This window comes from Vigna radiata, chromosome 5, assembly GCF_000741045.1.
Source record: "Vigna radiata var. radiata cultivar VC1973A chromosome 5, Vradiata_ver6, whole genome shotgun sequence".
Classification (NCBI taxonomy): domain Eukaryota; kingdom Viridiplantae; phylum Streptophyta; class Magnoliopsida; order Fabales; family Fabaceae; genus Vigna; species Vigna radiata.
The window spans coordinates 29,323,711-29,339,468 of NC_028355.1; the positions used below are offsets into that span (position 1 = coordinate 29,323,711).

The 15,758-nt window shown below is 31.1% G+C and overlaps 2 protein-coding genes across 8 annotated transcripts; one reads left to right on the forward strand and one right to left on the reverse strand.

The window, feature by feature from the left end:
• Window positions 1-2,133: 2,133 nt before the first annotated feature.
• Window positions 2,134-7,454, reverse strand: LOC106762192 (peroxisomal (S)-2-hydroxy-acid oxidase GLO1). Of its 3 annotated transcripts, none has more exons than XM_022781325.1 (12): window positions 7,252-7,454; window positions 6,390-6,566; window positions 6,143-6,267; window positions 5,883-5,929; window positions 5,614-5,691; window positions 5,404-5,528; window positions 5,215-5,281; window positions 5,066-5,128; window positions 4,790-4,859; window positions 4,612-4,712; window positions 4,256-4,360; window positions 2,364-2,561 (listed from the first exon to the last, which is right to left on the reverse strand). In XM_022781325.1, the coding sequence occupies exons 2-12, from the start codon at window positions 6,524-6,526 to the stop codon at window positions 2,364-2,366; spliced, it is 1,116 nt and encodes a 371-aa protein (XP_022637046.1). In that variant the 5' UTR covers window positions 6,527-6,566; window positions 7,252-7,454. The 3 variants fall into 3 exon arrangements, with proteins under 3 accessions (XP_022637047.1, XP_022637046.1, XP_014501443.1); XM_014645957.2 differs by having other exon boundaries at window positions 7,140-7,254; XM_022781326.1 differs by lacking the exon at window positions 7,252-7,454 and having other exon boundaries at window positions 2,134-2,561; window positions 6,390-6,526.
• A 2,015-nt stretch (window positions 7,455-9,469) lies between these two features.
• Window positions 9,470-14,541, forward strand: LOC106761389 (O-methyltransferase MdmC-like). Of its 5 annotated transcripts, XR_001375683.2 has the most exons (10): window positions 9,476-10,394; window positions 10,547-10,600; window positions 11,115-11,198; window positions 11,312-11,437; window positions 12,703-12,770; window positions 12,975-13,044; window positions 13,175-13,240; window positions 13,359-13,436; window positions 13,884-13,979; window positions 14,306-14,417. XR_001375683.2 is itself a non-coding variant. In XM_022781329.1 (9 exons), the coding sequence occupies exons 1-9, from the start codon at window positions 10,047-10,049 to the stop codon at window positions 14,489-14,491; spliced, it is 1,065 nt and encodes a 354-aa protein (XP_022637050.1). In that variant the 5' UTR covers window positions 9,470-10,046; the 3' UTR covers window positions 14,492-14,541. The 5 variants fall into 5 exon arrangements, 4 of the variants coding, with proteins under 4 accessions (XP_022637050.1, XP_022637049.1, XP_022637051.1 ...); XM_022781329.1 differs by lacking the exon at window positions 13,884-13,979 and having other exon boundaries at window positions 9,470-10,394; window positions 11,115-11,183; window positions 14,306-14,541; XM_022781328.1 differs by lacking the exon at window positions 13,884-13,979 and having other exon boundaries at window positions 9,472-10,394; window positions 14,306-14,541.
• Window positions 14,542-15,758: the final 1,217 nt, after the last annotated feature.

The following is a 15,758-nucleotide window of genomic DNA, read 5'->3' on the forward strand; positions in this document are numbered from 1 at the left end:
TTTTTTTATTGAATGCCTAGAATAAATCTTGTAGTGTGAATTTTTTCCATTACAAATGTAAGTAATTTTAAAATTTCTATCTTTATCCTAAAATTATTAGTTCTGGATATTAATGGAAGGGAGAGTGTTTATCTTCTTTTTTGTCTTCTACTTGTTAGCTCTAATTTCTTTGGTAAGATTTGAAATGTCGGCTGTTCGTGTACTTATATTAACAAAATCAGATTTTTGGAAGCTAATGAATATTGAAATAGATGAAATGGTTAGTATGGATGAAATGATTGAGTTGTACATTACACCCGCTTATAAGCACAACTGATGTAAAGAAAAATATTTTCTAATATCTAGATCGATCATTTAACTGATGTTAAACGTAGAAAATAAGCCATGTAAATAATATCTGATTTTTGTATAATCATAAATTTGTATAATGAGATATGATGAATTTTGTATATAATTAAATATATTTTTAGTCCTATGCGATTTTGAATTTAGTTTCTATTAGAAAATTTTGTTATTTTTAATCCTCTTAATTTTGAAATTCCTATTTTTAGTCTACATGAAATCTCAACTTTCCTAACAAGGCACGTTTATTTTTTTTTTCTTTTTCTTACTTGTTATCCTATTAAGTCATCCCTGACCCAAAACTTCTCTACACTTTCCGACAACCACACTTCTCTTTAAAAAATCTTTCTACAAGAAGAAGTTTTTCCTCACTCTTTTCGCCACCCTGTTGGTGGCAGCCTTCTGTAGCGGCCATAATTGTCAGAGTTGAAAAACTAAATCGGATTTCAGTGGTAGAGTCGAGATTTAATTCACGTGCCTATTGTGGCAACTGGTTCACTTCATACTGCAATTCAATCCAAAACAAGGTGTTGTTATTCGGTTTGGCATTTATCGAAGCTAGAATCAAATGCTGCCTAATCTCCATTCCGATACGGCTCCTTCTTCAATGAAAACGGTGCAACCAATGCTCTTAGGTCTTGTTAGATTTTGGGGAGAATAATTGAGAGTTTTTGAGGATAATTTTTTTTTTGCTATTTATTTGAATAAATTTGGAGGTAAGTGAAAGTAGATTTGAAAGTAAAATGTGTGAGAATTAGTATAAGATTTAATTTATATGACAGATTAAAAAAATTTACTTCTAAATTCACTCTCACTTACCTCCAAATCTATTCAAATAAATAACAAAAGAAAATTTATCATCAAATCTTCTCAATTACTCTCACTCAAATCCAATCAAGTTAAGAAGGACTCAGTGGATGATGAAATAGATGTTCTATCGAATGTGCAAGGGGTGAATTCTGTGCATCGTCAAAATTGAACAATAAATGAATTTTACAACTACAGTAGCACGGATCGAAAATTCATTCAAGCAACTTTGGTACACTCATTCAAAAACAGAGTCCAAGCGGTGCAGTAGAGAAAGCACTGGCAGCTTCAGTACATTGGAAATTGAATTCTGCTTGTCGTTGCTTGAATCACGAATTACAAATACATCTGCCAAATGGTTCGCAAGCAATTTTGCTCTATGTTTATTGATTTTAAACATTGCCTTCATTCATTATCTGACAGTTTGGTGATTTAATGTTCAAATTTTGATCCAATTGAATTCAGATGTTGAATGGAAGCAATATGCGATTCAATGCTTCAATTTAGTGAAGCATGAGCATGTGACGATCAGTGCTTTTACGAATTGGATTCAAGTTTATGCTGTCCGAAATCGAAATCTGTACATTTTTAGAATTTGATTTCAAGTGGAGCCATGTCTTTAAATTCAAGTTTATGCTAATTCGAATAATTGCTCCACTTGTTCAGTTCAACGATGTACATCATACGCTGGCATTTTTTCGTTTTGAATTGATAAAGTGGCTGAGAGAATACATATTTAACTTTTTTGTATATATAAGATTGAAAATATTTTTTTATTTCAATGTCAATTTATATCACAGTAGGTAGTTTTATTTATTTTGCAAAAGAGAGCGACTAAGTTAGTAGTGTCACCAAGTGTTTGGAAAAAAATAGAAGAAAACAATCTCTTGCAAAAATTAATAGTAAAAAGCTTTTATAAATTAACTTACAGAGGAGTTAATTTTAAATAAAAAAAAATGTTTATGGAGATCCAAAGTATTTATAAGATATGAAAAGTTTGAAAGTTGATATTAAAATGAAGAATATACAATGAGTGAATGCAGCAGTAGCAGTAGCCACAAAGTATCATGATATAATGCTTACAAAGAGAGCATAGAGTTTTGGAAACAGAAACCTTAAATGAGTTCTCGAAAAAGGAAAAGAAAGGATGAAAAATATATAGAAGTGTTGTGCACCGCATTATGCAAACTTGGCTCAAATGAAGAGCAAGTTGTTTACAATAACGCACGGGCGCGAGGCTGAATGCGAGGATGGTCCCAATCAGTGACAACGTGATCACGAGTGATTTCCTTTAGTGAACGACAACCACTCAAGGCCATGGTTAGCTCAAACTCTTCACGTAGCAGCTGCAACACTTTTCTTACACCAGCTTCTCCTTCAGCAGCTAAGGAGAACACCACAGGGCGTCCAATCTGATACAAATAAACAAACCTTGTTACTTCTTCCCACACTTCTCATAACATTATAATACCACTAATAATGTCTCTTTTAATTGCATTGTTTAGCGGTCCTGCATGAATTTCACGTAATAATCAAAGTTTTTGCATTAAAATTTTAAACATATATCCTCATCGAATATATGTTTACACCTTAATCCTAAATCCTAAACCATATATGAAAACTAGAATAATGATACTTTGACAACATTTTAACACCATTTAAGTATCATTATGTGATTAGTCAATGTTAATGTTTATAATTATTATTATCGATTGTGGAGTAATTTTGGACTAATCACATAATGATAGGTAGACGATGTTAAAATATTTTTAAAATATGTTATATATCATATGAAAACTAAATAATTTATCTGACCCTTACTTTAACCTTATTTCATTTTTTTAATGATAAAATTATATATTTTAGTGTAATATAATAAAAAAACACATTCTAGGTTAGGGTTTTTAGCAGAGACACAGTATAATTTCAGCACTAATAAGCCATTATTGAACTCATAAAAAATAAGATATCTTCAATCCAAAACCTTAAATATTAAGATAATATATTTATAGATTTTCTATTTATATATTTTTCATTCTTACTCTTTTTAACTATTTAACTAATTAACTTGAAATTTTTAACTTTTCTTGAATTCCTAACTGTATGACTGTTATCTAAATTTTTTTGAAGTGATAACAGAAAGCTGTTGACAGACTATATATTACCTATCCTAGCTAAAGTTAAATAAAAAGTAAAGACTAAACAAATAGCTGAATCTACAATGAGAGTAAGTATAATACAGAATTTGTTATTATTTAGGTTGTGTTTGGGTAGATATGCAAATAATAAAAATGGAAAATAATGAGTATGATGGTATTACTACAGTTTGGATTGGTAAAAAATAAGGATGAAATATATAATACAGATTAGAGAAATTTTTTATATCTGATTTTATTAATTGTTCACCTTCATCCCCTCCTAAATTTGAGAGAAATAAAATTGAATGAGAATTTTTGTTGCATTCCATAACATATATCTAAAGGTTTAAACCCTTTTTTGGTTCCTAAGTTAAGTTTTGATATTCAGTTTAGTTTCCGCTTTTAAAAATGTCAATCTTTAGTTTCTATGATATGAAAAATGTATCAAATCAGTCTTCATGACAGCACTTAATGAACAATAAATCACAAGTTTTCATAGCTAGGTATCCAATATTTTGTGATTTGTTAACAGAAGGTGTTATGAACAACAAATTACTTAATGAAAAACTTGTGATTTGAACAGAAGGTGTTATGAACAACAAATCACTTAATGAAAAACTTGTGATTTATTAACGAATAAGACTGATTTGATACATTTTTTATATCACAGGGACTAAAGGTTGACATTTTTAAAAGTGGGGACTAAACTGAACATCAAAACTTAACTTAGGGACCAAAAAAGGGTTTAAACCTATATCTAAATGGGAATGAAAGTTTTATTCCTCTATATTCTATTTTACATTATACTATTGTATCACCTTTCTTTTCATTCATACAAACTTAAACAACATGAACATGGGATACAAAATTAGCGGCTCTTACAACTGACATAATAAGTCAATAAAGTATAACAAACAATTACAGGTGAAAATGCTATTTGTATATAAAAAGGCCAAACGTATACTCACAAATATGCCAGAGGCACCTAGTGCCAATGCCTTGAAGACATCAGTTCCACGGCGAACTCCACCATCCAAAAATACAGGAACACGACCTTCAGCAGCTTTGACAACCTAAATTTCCACAACCGAGATCCATATAACATCCTTAAAATGAGCATGTTGAAGTTTCATGGTGACTAAGATATATTTTAAAGAAGAAACTCTACTACTCCAATTACGCATTTTTATATTGTTTAAGAATGATGTAATCTTATTACTCTTAATTGTTTTTTATTATTATTTATGATGACGTCTTGATTATATCATATATCCTTATTTTATAATTGGGATGTCACACTAAGATGCTACTTAAGTTGGTGTACCTCTTCTAATGCTGATATGGTGGCTGGAACATAGTCAAGTTGTCTGGCTCCATGGTTGGACACTATAATTCCTGCTGCACCATTTTGTAGAGCTATCCTTGCTGCCATGTGCAAGTGAAGGCATTAGTAAAATATTCAAAAGAGGTGAACACTTGAACAGAGCTTTGGTTATCCTTACTGTCCTCAGCAGTCAGCACACCCTTCACCAGAATTGGCAGAGAGGTGATTGTTTGAAGCCACTTCACATCCTACAGAGTTCAGAATGATTATTTGGATGGACTCTTTGAAAGTTTGACTCATTTCTTGTGATGCACTAATTTATGATTTGATAACAGTATAATTTTGTATATTGAATATTAAATTCATTTTACTATTATAAATTATTCTCTAATATAGGTATAGGATAATAAGTACCAAGAAAAAACAAAATGCCTTATTTGATTATCTAACATACCTTCCAGCTTAGAGTGCGATCAATTTGACCAGCAACATATGAAGCAAGTCCAGAATCATCAGCCTGAAAGAGTCAAGACAAAAACTCAGTTGGTGATAAAGTGAAGGAAATTTAACCTGCAGAAATAACTCTGTGATGACTCATCTTACTTTGTCCATCTTTCCAAGGTTCAATCCTTCAAAGTTCTTCAATGTCAAATGTGGTGGCAGTGTGAATCTGTGAAATACGTTTCCGGACTAATTTTAATTGCAAGGATAAAAGTTGAAATTCAGAGAAAAACTACTCATATCCATTGAGAAATTGATAAACATAACATGGTTGAAGTGGAAGATTTGTACCTGTTCTTGATATCAGCTTCTCTGCGTCCTAGTCTTGGGGTATCAACTGTAAGGGCAATGGCTTTGAATCCAGCCCTTTCAGCTCTTCTCACAAGCTGAGCAACCACATTCCTGTCCTTGTACACCTAAAGAAAACGGAACAAATCATGTAAGTAAAACAAATAAGGTACCAAAAATTCAAATAAACAGAACGAAAATTTTGAAGCTTACATATAGCTGGAAAAAGCGAATGCCAGGTCCTGTTGAAGCCACCTCTTCAACACTTGATGTGGCCCACGAGGACAAAGTCTGAAACAACCAAAATGTTACTCATCAAGAAAGATTATATAGAGCTCAATCAAGTGAATTGAATTGAATCATTCATATCACAAAGAAGGGATTTTTCTCACTAGTGATTATAAATTTCTTTATGCAAAGCAATTTGATGGTGATCAATCAAGTGAAGAACTATTGTGAATATAAACATAAAAGAAAAGTACCATGATTGTTCCAGCTGCAGAGGCAGCTCTTGCTGTGGCATATTCTCCTGCATAAGAAAAAAATAAACATCATCCAACATAAATCCAGCTCTAGTTAGTTCATTTAGCTGTGCTTGCAAAGGGTTTTAGAATTAAACTACCCCATAAAAATAAAAGGCAACGAATTTTAATTTCTTGCTACAACCCTGTTATATTATCCTTTTGGCAAAATACAACTAAAATTTACTACAATAAAATGTGAAGGAGACAAACAATTATACCCTCTGGATGAGCCATTTTCTGAAAAGCTGTTGGGGCAATCATGATTGGCATGGATATTTTGAAGCCCAAGACTGTGGTTGTCAAGTCTATCTTGCTCACATCAATAAGAATACGAGGCCGAAACCTGTGTGTATATTTGTCAATTTGTTTCACAATATCAGTATTAGCTTGTATTATGAAATATCAAAGAAACATAATTAATCATTATGGTTTCGTAATTAACTACTGTAAAAATATAAATCTTACAAAATTCTGGAAAAGGCATTTCTGTTCTCTTGCAGTGTCCACTGATCCTCTGCACCAGATGCGTAGTAATCAAACGCATTCTTTGGTAATTTCTGCTTTGCAATAGCCTCATACTCACTGACATTGGTGATCTCCATTTTCAGAACAACTTGTTGATGTTGTTACCCTTCAGGAATTCTGATATATATATATTCAGCTATCAGCTACTGTTTGGAATAATCTTAATAATTAATTGTGTCAAATTTCATTCAGTTGTGAAAATTTTCAAATAAACAAATAACTGGAAGTTGGAAAATATTTCTTCAAACTTCCTAAATTTTGGATTAAGAGAAAAATAAACATTTGGGATGCACAACATAGAATTTCAAATGGAAATTAAAACTCAAGTGCAGAAATAGTGGCAGTACAATATAGGAAAAAGTTACACGATGAAAAACTTTGCCAAGAAAATCAAAGCAACAACATGCTACTTTTCCTCTAACATTTCAATTTAGAATGCTCCATGGCTGAAGCCTTCTAAAAAATCTACAAAAGATGGTATTATTTAAAAGGGAAAAGAACAGCATGGATATATAAAAAGGAATAACAGCAAAAAACAGATGCAAATAGGATTGGTGGTATGAGCTATCCCATGAACAGAACTTGGTTTGGCAAACACAACCAATATTGAAATCATTGCATACACACAACACAAACACCACTTTTCAATCTTCATTTCTGGAAGAGTATGTCTAAGAAAGAAGAGCAGACCTTAGTATCGAAAACTATGCAAGTGTGTGCATGCAGAGGAAGCAATGGAGAGAAACTCCTAGTGAGGAATAGAAACAGAAGGAAGTGAAAAATGGGAAGGGTTGATAAATACGTGGTGGAATAGAGACAAAGTTAGATGGCCCTCATATTTGTTGTAACGTGTATAGTTCAAATGAAGGAGAATTGGAATTTTGAAGTGGATGAGCTTTCGGAGGTGAGTATTATTTTGAACCAAATCTCATCAACAAACTGAGGTGGTTCTCAGCCACAAACGCCTTGTGTGTTTCACAGCACTCTTTCTTTCTCCATTATCATTTCCATCTCTAAATTCCAAAAAGAAAAATAACCCAAAAATACTCAGAAACTGTTTATTTGATCCTATCTCATATACCTTTCAATTCATGGAAACACAAGAATAATACCCTCTTCACCACTGGTACAAGTGGCTTCGCCATTGCCTACAGATAATCTAAAATATGCACTCTATTATTTCATCTCACTTTGAATTTACCCCAAACAAATCACATACTTACTATTACTAGGTTTATTGACAACAATTTTTTTTTATAATATTTTAATACTATGATGTTGGAAGTTATACATCGAACAGATATAAGACCAATTTATAATATATAAATAGAGTGCAGACCTCACCTTACAAACTGGTTTTGTGGAATTGAGTTAGATCTCTCAAGATGTATATCGCTTGGCGTGAAAGAGGTGTGTTGGATGTTTCACATTGACTAAAGATAAAGTTAATTTATATTAATATTATGATTATTATTATTAATTGTGAAGTAATTTTTAGATCAATCATATAATACCATGTAAATGATATTAAAATATTATCAAACTATCACTATCCTTTTAAAAGATATATAATAATCATAGCATCCACCTTGGCTTGTGTTGTTAATTATCACAAGTGGTTTAAAAATGAAACTATTGTATGAATAAGGTTTAAATCCCTTTTACAGAATATGAAAATTACCTTCTTATTAGCTATATTATTTCTGAAATTTCCTACACACTTTTAGGAGTTGAATGTAAAATTTGTAAGAAAAAATATTTGCATATGAAAGAATAATATTCCGATATCAAAAGTTATAATAATATAATATTAATGTCTTCTTTCGTTGTTAAGATAATGTTTTGATATATAAATATGTGATGACCAAATTTTACTTACAGCAATTCAGCCACATATGTCAATTTTCTCATATCTTATGTCTACGTCCATTTTTTTTTTTTGTTAAATTTTATCCTTTTCTTTTTGGGAATTAGTTCATCTGCAGTTTCAATTTGAACCCCTTAAATTTTATTTAACACATATACCCCTAATATATTAACATAAAATAAATGAAAAAATTAAAGGTCAAAGATCTGGTTTTGTTATTTGAAAACAAAAAAGGAGGCATGAATCCCTTTTCTGTCATTATGTCTGTCTCTTTTAGTTTTTCATTTACTTTTAAAAAGTTTAACATTAAAATCTCCTAACCTTTTTTGTTAACTTGATGCTATTCAGTTTAAAAATAATAAATGCAATCAAATGGACTTACATATAAATTTAACCAAGCAACAATTTGTTAATCCCAGTAAAACAAGATTCAGATTATTTAAATAAGTTATCACTTGTCATAAATAAAAGCATTGTTTGACAATATTAATGAAAAGGTATTACACTAAAAAGGTATTACATCATGTAAAAGTTTAATAAATAATTATTAAAATTAAGAGTATAACAAAATTAGTATCTATTTTAAAATTGGATAAATTGTGAGTACTATTTAATAAAAACTTAAAGAAATTAAGTTCAATTTCCCATATATTTATTTTCATGGATAGAAGGATTTTGCAAGTGTTTTTGTGCATATATGTGTGTTTCTTTCTTGATGACTATGGATAACAACAAGTCAAGCGAGATATATGGATAGTCTCTATTAGTTATTAGACTTGGAAAAGAAAATTTAATTTGTTACTGAATATCCATTTAAAATATATCAGTGTCCTTTAAAAAAATCCAATGATTTTCTTGGATAAATATGAATATTAAATTATCTATAAATATTTTGTTTGAAGTAACAATTTTTTTTTTTTTTGCAAATATCGAGTTTATATAAATATTTTTGCTGTCCTGCATGTAAAGTATGCGTTTTAGCAAATAAAATATAATAACTCGTAATGAGTTTCTATAAATAAAAACATAATTTTAACAACGATAAAAAATAATATTAACAATAATAAATAAAAATATTTTTTCCACTCAATTCTTACATATATTTTTCTTTTTCTTTCCTGTATTTCTTCACTGTCTACCAAAGAGAAACCGTGATAAATTGATGAAAACTCATCATGGATAGATAAGTGAACTATGCATGCAAGCATCACGAAAAGTACCACAAAATCAAGCTGAGCCCACTCTGATATCCGATGAATAATAAATAATGGGCGAGGTGACCCACTTATACAGTCTATAAGTTTCAATTCAGGGGCAACTTTCTTTTTCAGTGCATCTAAATACTGATGTATATTAAAGTAATATTTGCCCATTTATTTTCTTAAAAAATAATAAATTTAGGTCTTCCTCTCATCCTATTTGATTGGGATGATGATTTTTTCTTTAACATTTACTCTTTTTTTTTTTAATTTTCTAAGATAGTAGATAAATTTAATTTTTTCTTTAATATTTACTTTATAAATTATTAGAAAGATTTGTACAAGGATATAACATTGAGGTATAAGTAATTTTTCCAAAAATTATAGGGTTTGTCCTGTAATTGTGCCTTCTGTTGGTCGAAGTCTGCCAACCATGTGTTTGTAAAATTGTCTCTGAGGAAAAAAAAAAGGCAAAAGGGTACTTGAAAGTGAGGGTTACGAGGAGGATACATTGTTGTCGTAGAAGGTTGTATGGTTATGGCCAATAGTGGCATAAACTTGGTGCTTCATCAAGGGGCAATGTTGCCACATGAACTTCCTGTAGCTGCTGTACTGGGACCTTCGTGCTTTCATTCGTTTTCTTCAACTTGGGCTATTACCAATGGAGCCATTCTTGTCTCACCACAAAGGGGGAACTGCAGTGGTACTTGTTATTGCTCAAGTTTCAGGAAATGTACGTGCAAATGGAAACGGCTTGTAAGAAGATGCTCCACAAGTGAGTTTGTCATTGCCAGTGATGAAAACTATGGCAATAAGCAGGTTGTTAGTCTCACTCCCCGTCTCTACGACTATGTACTAAAAAATGTTCGAGAGCCAGAGGTGAGGACTGAGGAACATACCGTTATGCTTCATGCTATGTTTTAATAAGAAAAATGTTTTGGGGGAGGGGGAGGGTAATTCTGCTGTCAACTGTGAAAAATTGTGTCTATTAAATTGCCGTTTGTGCTTATTGTAAATTGACTGCACTTCAGATTTTAAGGCAATTGCGGCAGGAGACAGCCTCTATGCGTGGAAGTCAAATGCAGGTGTCTCATTATTTCATTCTTATGCAATTTTTCTTAAACTGTTTAGTAATAGAGTTGTTAATGCTGAGTTTATGCTTGTGTATTATATCTTCACTATGCAAGCAGGGGTTTCTACTGCACATTTGGTTCTATGAAAGTGAGTAGCATTATTGTACCACTTATTCATTATTTGTTTCTATAGATGTTGTACACAATTAATTTATTTTACAGGTGATGAACATGATTGACCTGCATCTCGTAACTGTGAAATAAATCAAATTTAACAATTTTTGTTGAAGACTAAGGGGCTTCTTATGTGGGGCACATAGTGGTCTTTGAATGTTAACTTTGTGCTACTAGTGTTTTGATATCCTGTCTGGGATCAAGCTTAAATTTGTGAAATTTGATGGGGCAGATAAAGAATTGTGCTAGAAAGAATGTACAGCAGTCTCACTTGTTTTCTATCTTGTCTGTCATGTTTCACTTTGTAATTTCACTTGATTAGCAAGAAGTAAAGTGTTGGCAATGCTTTTAGGTGTCCCCTGATCAGGCACAGCTGCTTGCAATGCTTGTGCAGATTCTTGGAGCAGAACGGTGTATTGAGGTTGGCGTTTATACAGTATGTCCTTCATTCTTTATACACCTTGCACTAGTTTTATTCATGTTTCAAAGTAGAGGATGCCACTTCACTTCCATTATGTAATGAGGTATTATATTATTAATTTGATCCAGGGATACTCATCCTTAGCCATAGCATTAGTTCTGCCAGATTCAGGTCATTTAGTTGCCTGTGAAAGAGATCCCAAATCTCTTGAAGTTGCCAAGAAGTATTATCATCTAGCTGGTGTTTCACATAAGGTATCTATGCTACTCATCTGCTTTTGATTTGAAAAGGATTCAAAATTTTTGTTTATCTCTTCTGAATATTGGGGCTCTTTTTATAATATATTTATTATTTGTTGCCTGTATATCCTGATTGTAAGACTTAGGAAAATTATTAGATATTTAAAAGATGAAGTAGTTATGAGAGTCGTTATTTAAAAAAAAAAATAATTATTATAGAAGTGAAGGATAACATAGTTGGATAGAACTCCTTATTATGAATTGGTGGTTATTCGTTTAGTTGCAATTGTGGGTATAATATTTATTTATTTATTTTATTATTTGTTTTATATGCAAGTGTGGTATTTATAATAATTATTGTACATTCTCTGTTAAAGTTTGAATAGGTTATTGTGTTTATTTAACTATAATTTTAAGTATTTCTCTTAGGTCTTATCTAGGAAAATATAAGAAGAATATATATATTCATTTTTAGAATTTTTAATAATTAGGGAAAATATAAAAATGTAGTTAACTATTTTAAATAATATTTATTTAAAATGAATCCATGATAACTCTTTTGACTGTGGATGCGAAAAAGAGGTTTTCTTCGGTCATAGATGCGGAAAGATGATGAGTTTGAGTGGTAATGACTCTTTTGGCCTTGGATACGGGAAAAAGGTTCTCTTCTGTCATAGATACAGGAAGAGGATGACTTTGAGTGATGATGACTCTAACCGCCGTGGATGTGGGAAAGAGATTCGGTCGTGGATGCTGGAAGAGGATAGGTCTGGTGCTGGATGGCAAGATGACTCGATTTGGTTGGTTTAGATGAATAGGTGGTATGGTAGGGTAGGAGGATACACCACTAGTTTGTGATGATGATGTGTGACGGTATTTAAGTTGTTGGTGTGTTGTTGTGTTTATTATTGTGATGAATGTTTAGCATTTGTGTGTTATGTTATTTTGCTTGTGATTGATTCTCAGTCAGCTCACTCATATGTTTGTAGTTGTGGTTTTTACATGCAATGATCGTTTTATACGGGATGAGATGATCATGCAGTATAGCACGACAACAAGTGGATTGAGAGAGTTGAGAAATTTATGGTTGTTTGAATAATTATTTTATTTGGAGTTTTATTTTGTAATTAAATTGGAATTATAGTTTATTTTTCTTTAATTGTAAAACCTTATTGAATTTGGATTTCCACAAAGATATTATTATTTTTAAATTTTAAATTTTTACTTGAAATCGTGGCAATTAGAGTGTTACACTGATGGCTTTACATAACTGGCTTTAGGTGGATGTAAAACTTGGACTCGCAATGGACTCCCTAGAATCATTAATTCTGAATGGTGAAGCAGGAAGGTACGTGGATTTCTCATTTTCAGCATCACTATGATGTATGATTTGAAATTTCACATTCTGTTGCTGCGGGTAAGAGGTCTTCCACATTTGCAATTTTCTCTTAAAATAGTCATTTTTAATCAAGGATCCTGTCCATATCATATGAACATTGTCAAAGAGGTAACAAGTAAATTAGAACTTAAGTGATGTTACCTTTTCATGCAGCTATGATTTTGCATTTATTGATGCGGAGAAAAGAATGAATGAGAAATATTTTGAACTGCTACTACAGCTGGTAAGAACATAATAAAAACGGTCAAAGGCATTCAGCTATTATGCTTCTTAATCACGAGATCTTTCATAATCTTTCTTATTGCGTTCCTATGAACTGTTATACTGATGCACTGAATAATTTCTTGTTGCAGGTGAAGGTTGGAGGTCTTATTGTAATTGATAATGTCCTTTGGCATGGAAAAGTTGCTGACCAGCTGGTGAATAATACATTCTTTTGCGATCTCTCTGTTTTTTTTTTTTTTTTTTTTTTTTTTTTTTTTTTTTTTTTTTTTTTTTTTTCAGTTAACTGAACTTGATTTAATGTACTATTTGCAGGTTTATGACCCTAAAACTGTCAGCATTAGAAATTTTAACCAGAAGTTAATGGAAGATGAACGCGTAAACATCAGTATGGTAGGTTTATATAATATTTTTTTTTTTAAAATTAAATATGTTTTTCCTTCTTAAAATTTAACATTAAATTAAAATTCATTATTGTTTTAAAACTTTAACACATTTTAATTATTAAACTTTTTCAAACTTTCATATATTTTAATTTTCAAATTTTAAAAATAAATTAGTATAGTTCTTTTAATTCAATTTTATTAACTTTTTTATACATCAAATGATTTTTGATACATTAATACGAGAGTTTAACACTTAAAAGAATATTAACACAAGTTAAAATGATTATATTTACTATTTTTTAAGTTTACAGACAAAAATATATTAAAATTTTAAATAAGTAGAATTCTAATTTTACTTCAAGTTAAAAAATTAAAAATATATTTAACTTTTTTTAATTATTAATACACTCTCAGTTAATTTATAATTACTTAACTTTTTTTTGGAGAGTCTCAGGTACCGATAGGAGACGGGATGACGATCTGCCGAAAACGTTGACCCATTTCTGATTAATTTTTAAGTTCTATGCAATTGAACTTTCACCCTTCACGGGTAATTCTTCTGTAAGATCTGAGGAAAGAAAGATGCATAATAAGCACAAAATTGATTAGATGTTCTTTAAGCTTTTGAAGTTGCAATGTCCTTTCCTTTAGGCTACTTTTGGCAAAGATCTGAAAACTGTATACTGATGAAGATCATATTGGCTTCAAAAACTAGATTTATATGATCTTCTTTGACAAAATTTCTTCACATAGTCAATAGAAATAGTTTCGCTTTTTAGCAGTTGCTTCACCAAATTGTGTTTCAATTGTATATGTCTATTCTTTCCATTGTAATTCTTGTTTTTAACTATAACTATTGCTGATTGACAATCACAGTGTATTGACACCGATGGAGTTGGTTTCATTCCTAGTGGAATGTTTGCTAAGAAGTTTTTCAACCACTCAGTCACACTATCAATCATCTCAATAGCGACAAACTCAGATTCCATTGTTGATCTTGTAATAATTGTTTGTTCAGATGATTTCCTTGTAATTGTACCACCCCCAAGTGTGAATACATAAACACTACTAGATTTTTGTCTCATCTGAATCAGAGATTCAATTAGCATCAATGTACCCTTATAGTACAGCGGGAAATCCACTATATTCAATGGCATAATCCATTGAACCTCTTAAGTATCTCATAAGTCTGGAAAGTGCATCCCAATGTTCTTGATTTGGACATTGAGTGTATGTACTCAGTCTACCTACTGCGTAAGCAATATCAAGTCTAGAAAAGTTCATCAAATGCAGTAAGCTCCCAATTATTTGGGCATACTAAGGCTGAGATAATGATTCTCTTGTATTTTTCATTAATTTAGAGTTAGCATCATAAGGGGTACTAACATGTTTGAAATCATAATACTCAAACTTCTTAAGAAGTTTCTTAATGTATTGTTCTTGGGATAGTAATATACTATCTCCCTTCCTTATGATTCTAACACCTAAAATTACATTGACTTCACCCATGTCTTTCATTTCAAAGTTCGATCCTAGAAATAGTTTAGTTCTAGCAACAATCTCATTGCATGTACCAAAAATTAACATGTCATCCATATACAAACATATAATGACACAATCACCATTTTGAAATTTAGAGTACACACATTTATCAGCATCATTAGGTGAAAAACCATCACATAGCAATTCATTATCAAGTTTTTCATGCCATTGTTTTGGTGTTTTTTTCAACCCATAGAAAGATTTTTAAAGTTTACAAACTTTATTCTCTTGATCAGGTACAACACACCCTTCAGGTTGAGTCATATAAATTTCTTCCTCTAAATTACCATTCAAAAAGGCAGTTTTAACATCTATTTGCTGTATCACTAGCTTATGGATGGTTGCTGAGGCTAACAAAACTCGAATAGAGGAAATCCTAGTCACAAGGGCAAAATTATCAAAGTAATCTATGTTGGGTTTTTAAGTAAAACCGTTTGTTACTAACCTTGCCTTATACTTCTCTATAGATCCATCAGGATGATACTTTTTCTTAAAGATTCACTTACAACCAATGAGTTTTGTTCCTTTTGGCAAATCTACTAAGGCCTAAGTATTATTTTTCTGAATTGATTCAATTTCCATCTTAATGTTTTTATCCCACTGTTTTGCATCAGGAGCATTAAAGGCTTCTACGAAGCTACTTAGATCATTATCAACTACATAGGTATAGAAATCATTACCAAATGAACTTTCCTTCCTCTGTCTTTTAGTTCTTCTTAATTTTTCACATAAGGCATTATTATTATTATTATTATCTACAGGTTGAAACGTCTCAATAACCTTTAAA

Excerpts from the sequence above, each read along its gene's own strand:
- LOC106762192 (XM_022781326.1), bottom strand. The coding sequence starts at position 6,526 with ATGGAGATCACCAATGTCAGTGAGTATGAGGCTATTGCAAAGCAGAAA. Across the intron at positions 4,860-5,065 it reads ATCGCACTCTAAGCTGGAAG|GATGTGAAGTGGCTTCAAAC; the intron begins GTATGTTAGATA and ends TGAACTCTGTAG. Across the intron at positions 4,713-4,789 it reads TGTGCTGACTGCTGAGGACA|CAAGGATAGCTCTACAAAAT; the intron begins GTAAGGATAACC and ends TGCACATGGCAG.
- LOC106761389 (XM_022781328.1), top strand. The coding sequence starts at position 10,047 with ATGGTTATGGCCAATAGTGGCATAAACTTGGTGCTTCATCAAGGGGCA. Across the intron at positions 12,771-12,974 it reads CTGAATGGTGAAGCAGGAAG|CTATGATTTTGCATTTATTG; the intron begins GTACGTGGATTT and ends CTTTTCATGCAG. Across the intron at positions 13,437-14,305 it reads AACGCGTAAACATCAGTATG|TGTATTGACACCGATGGAGT; the intron begins GTAGGTTTATAT and ends TGACAATCACAG.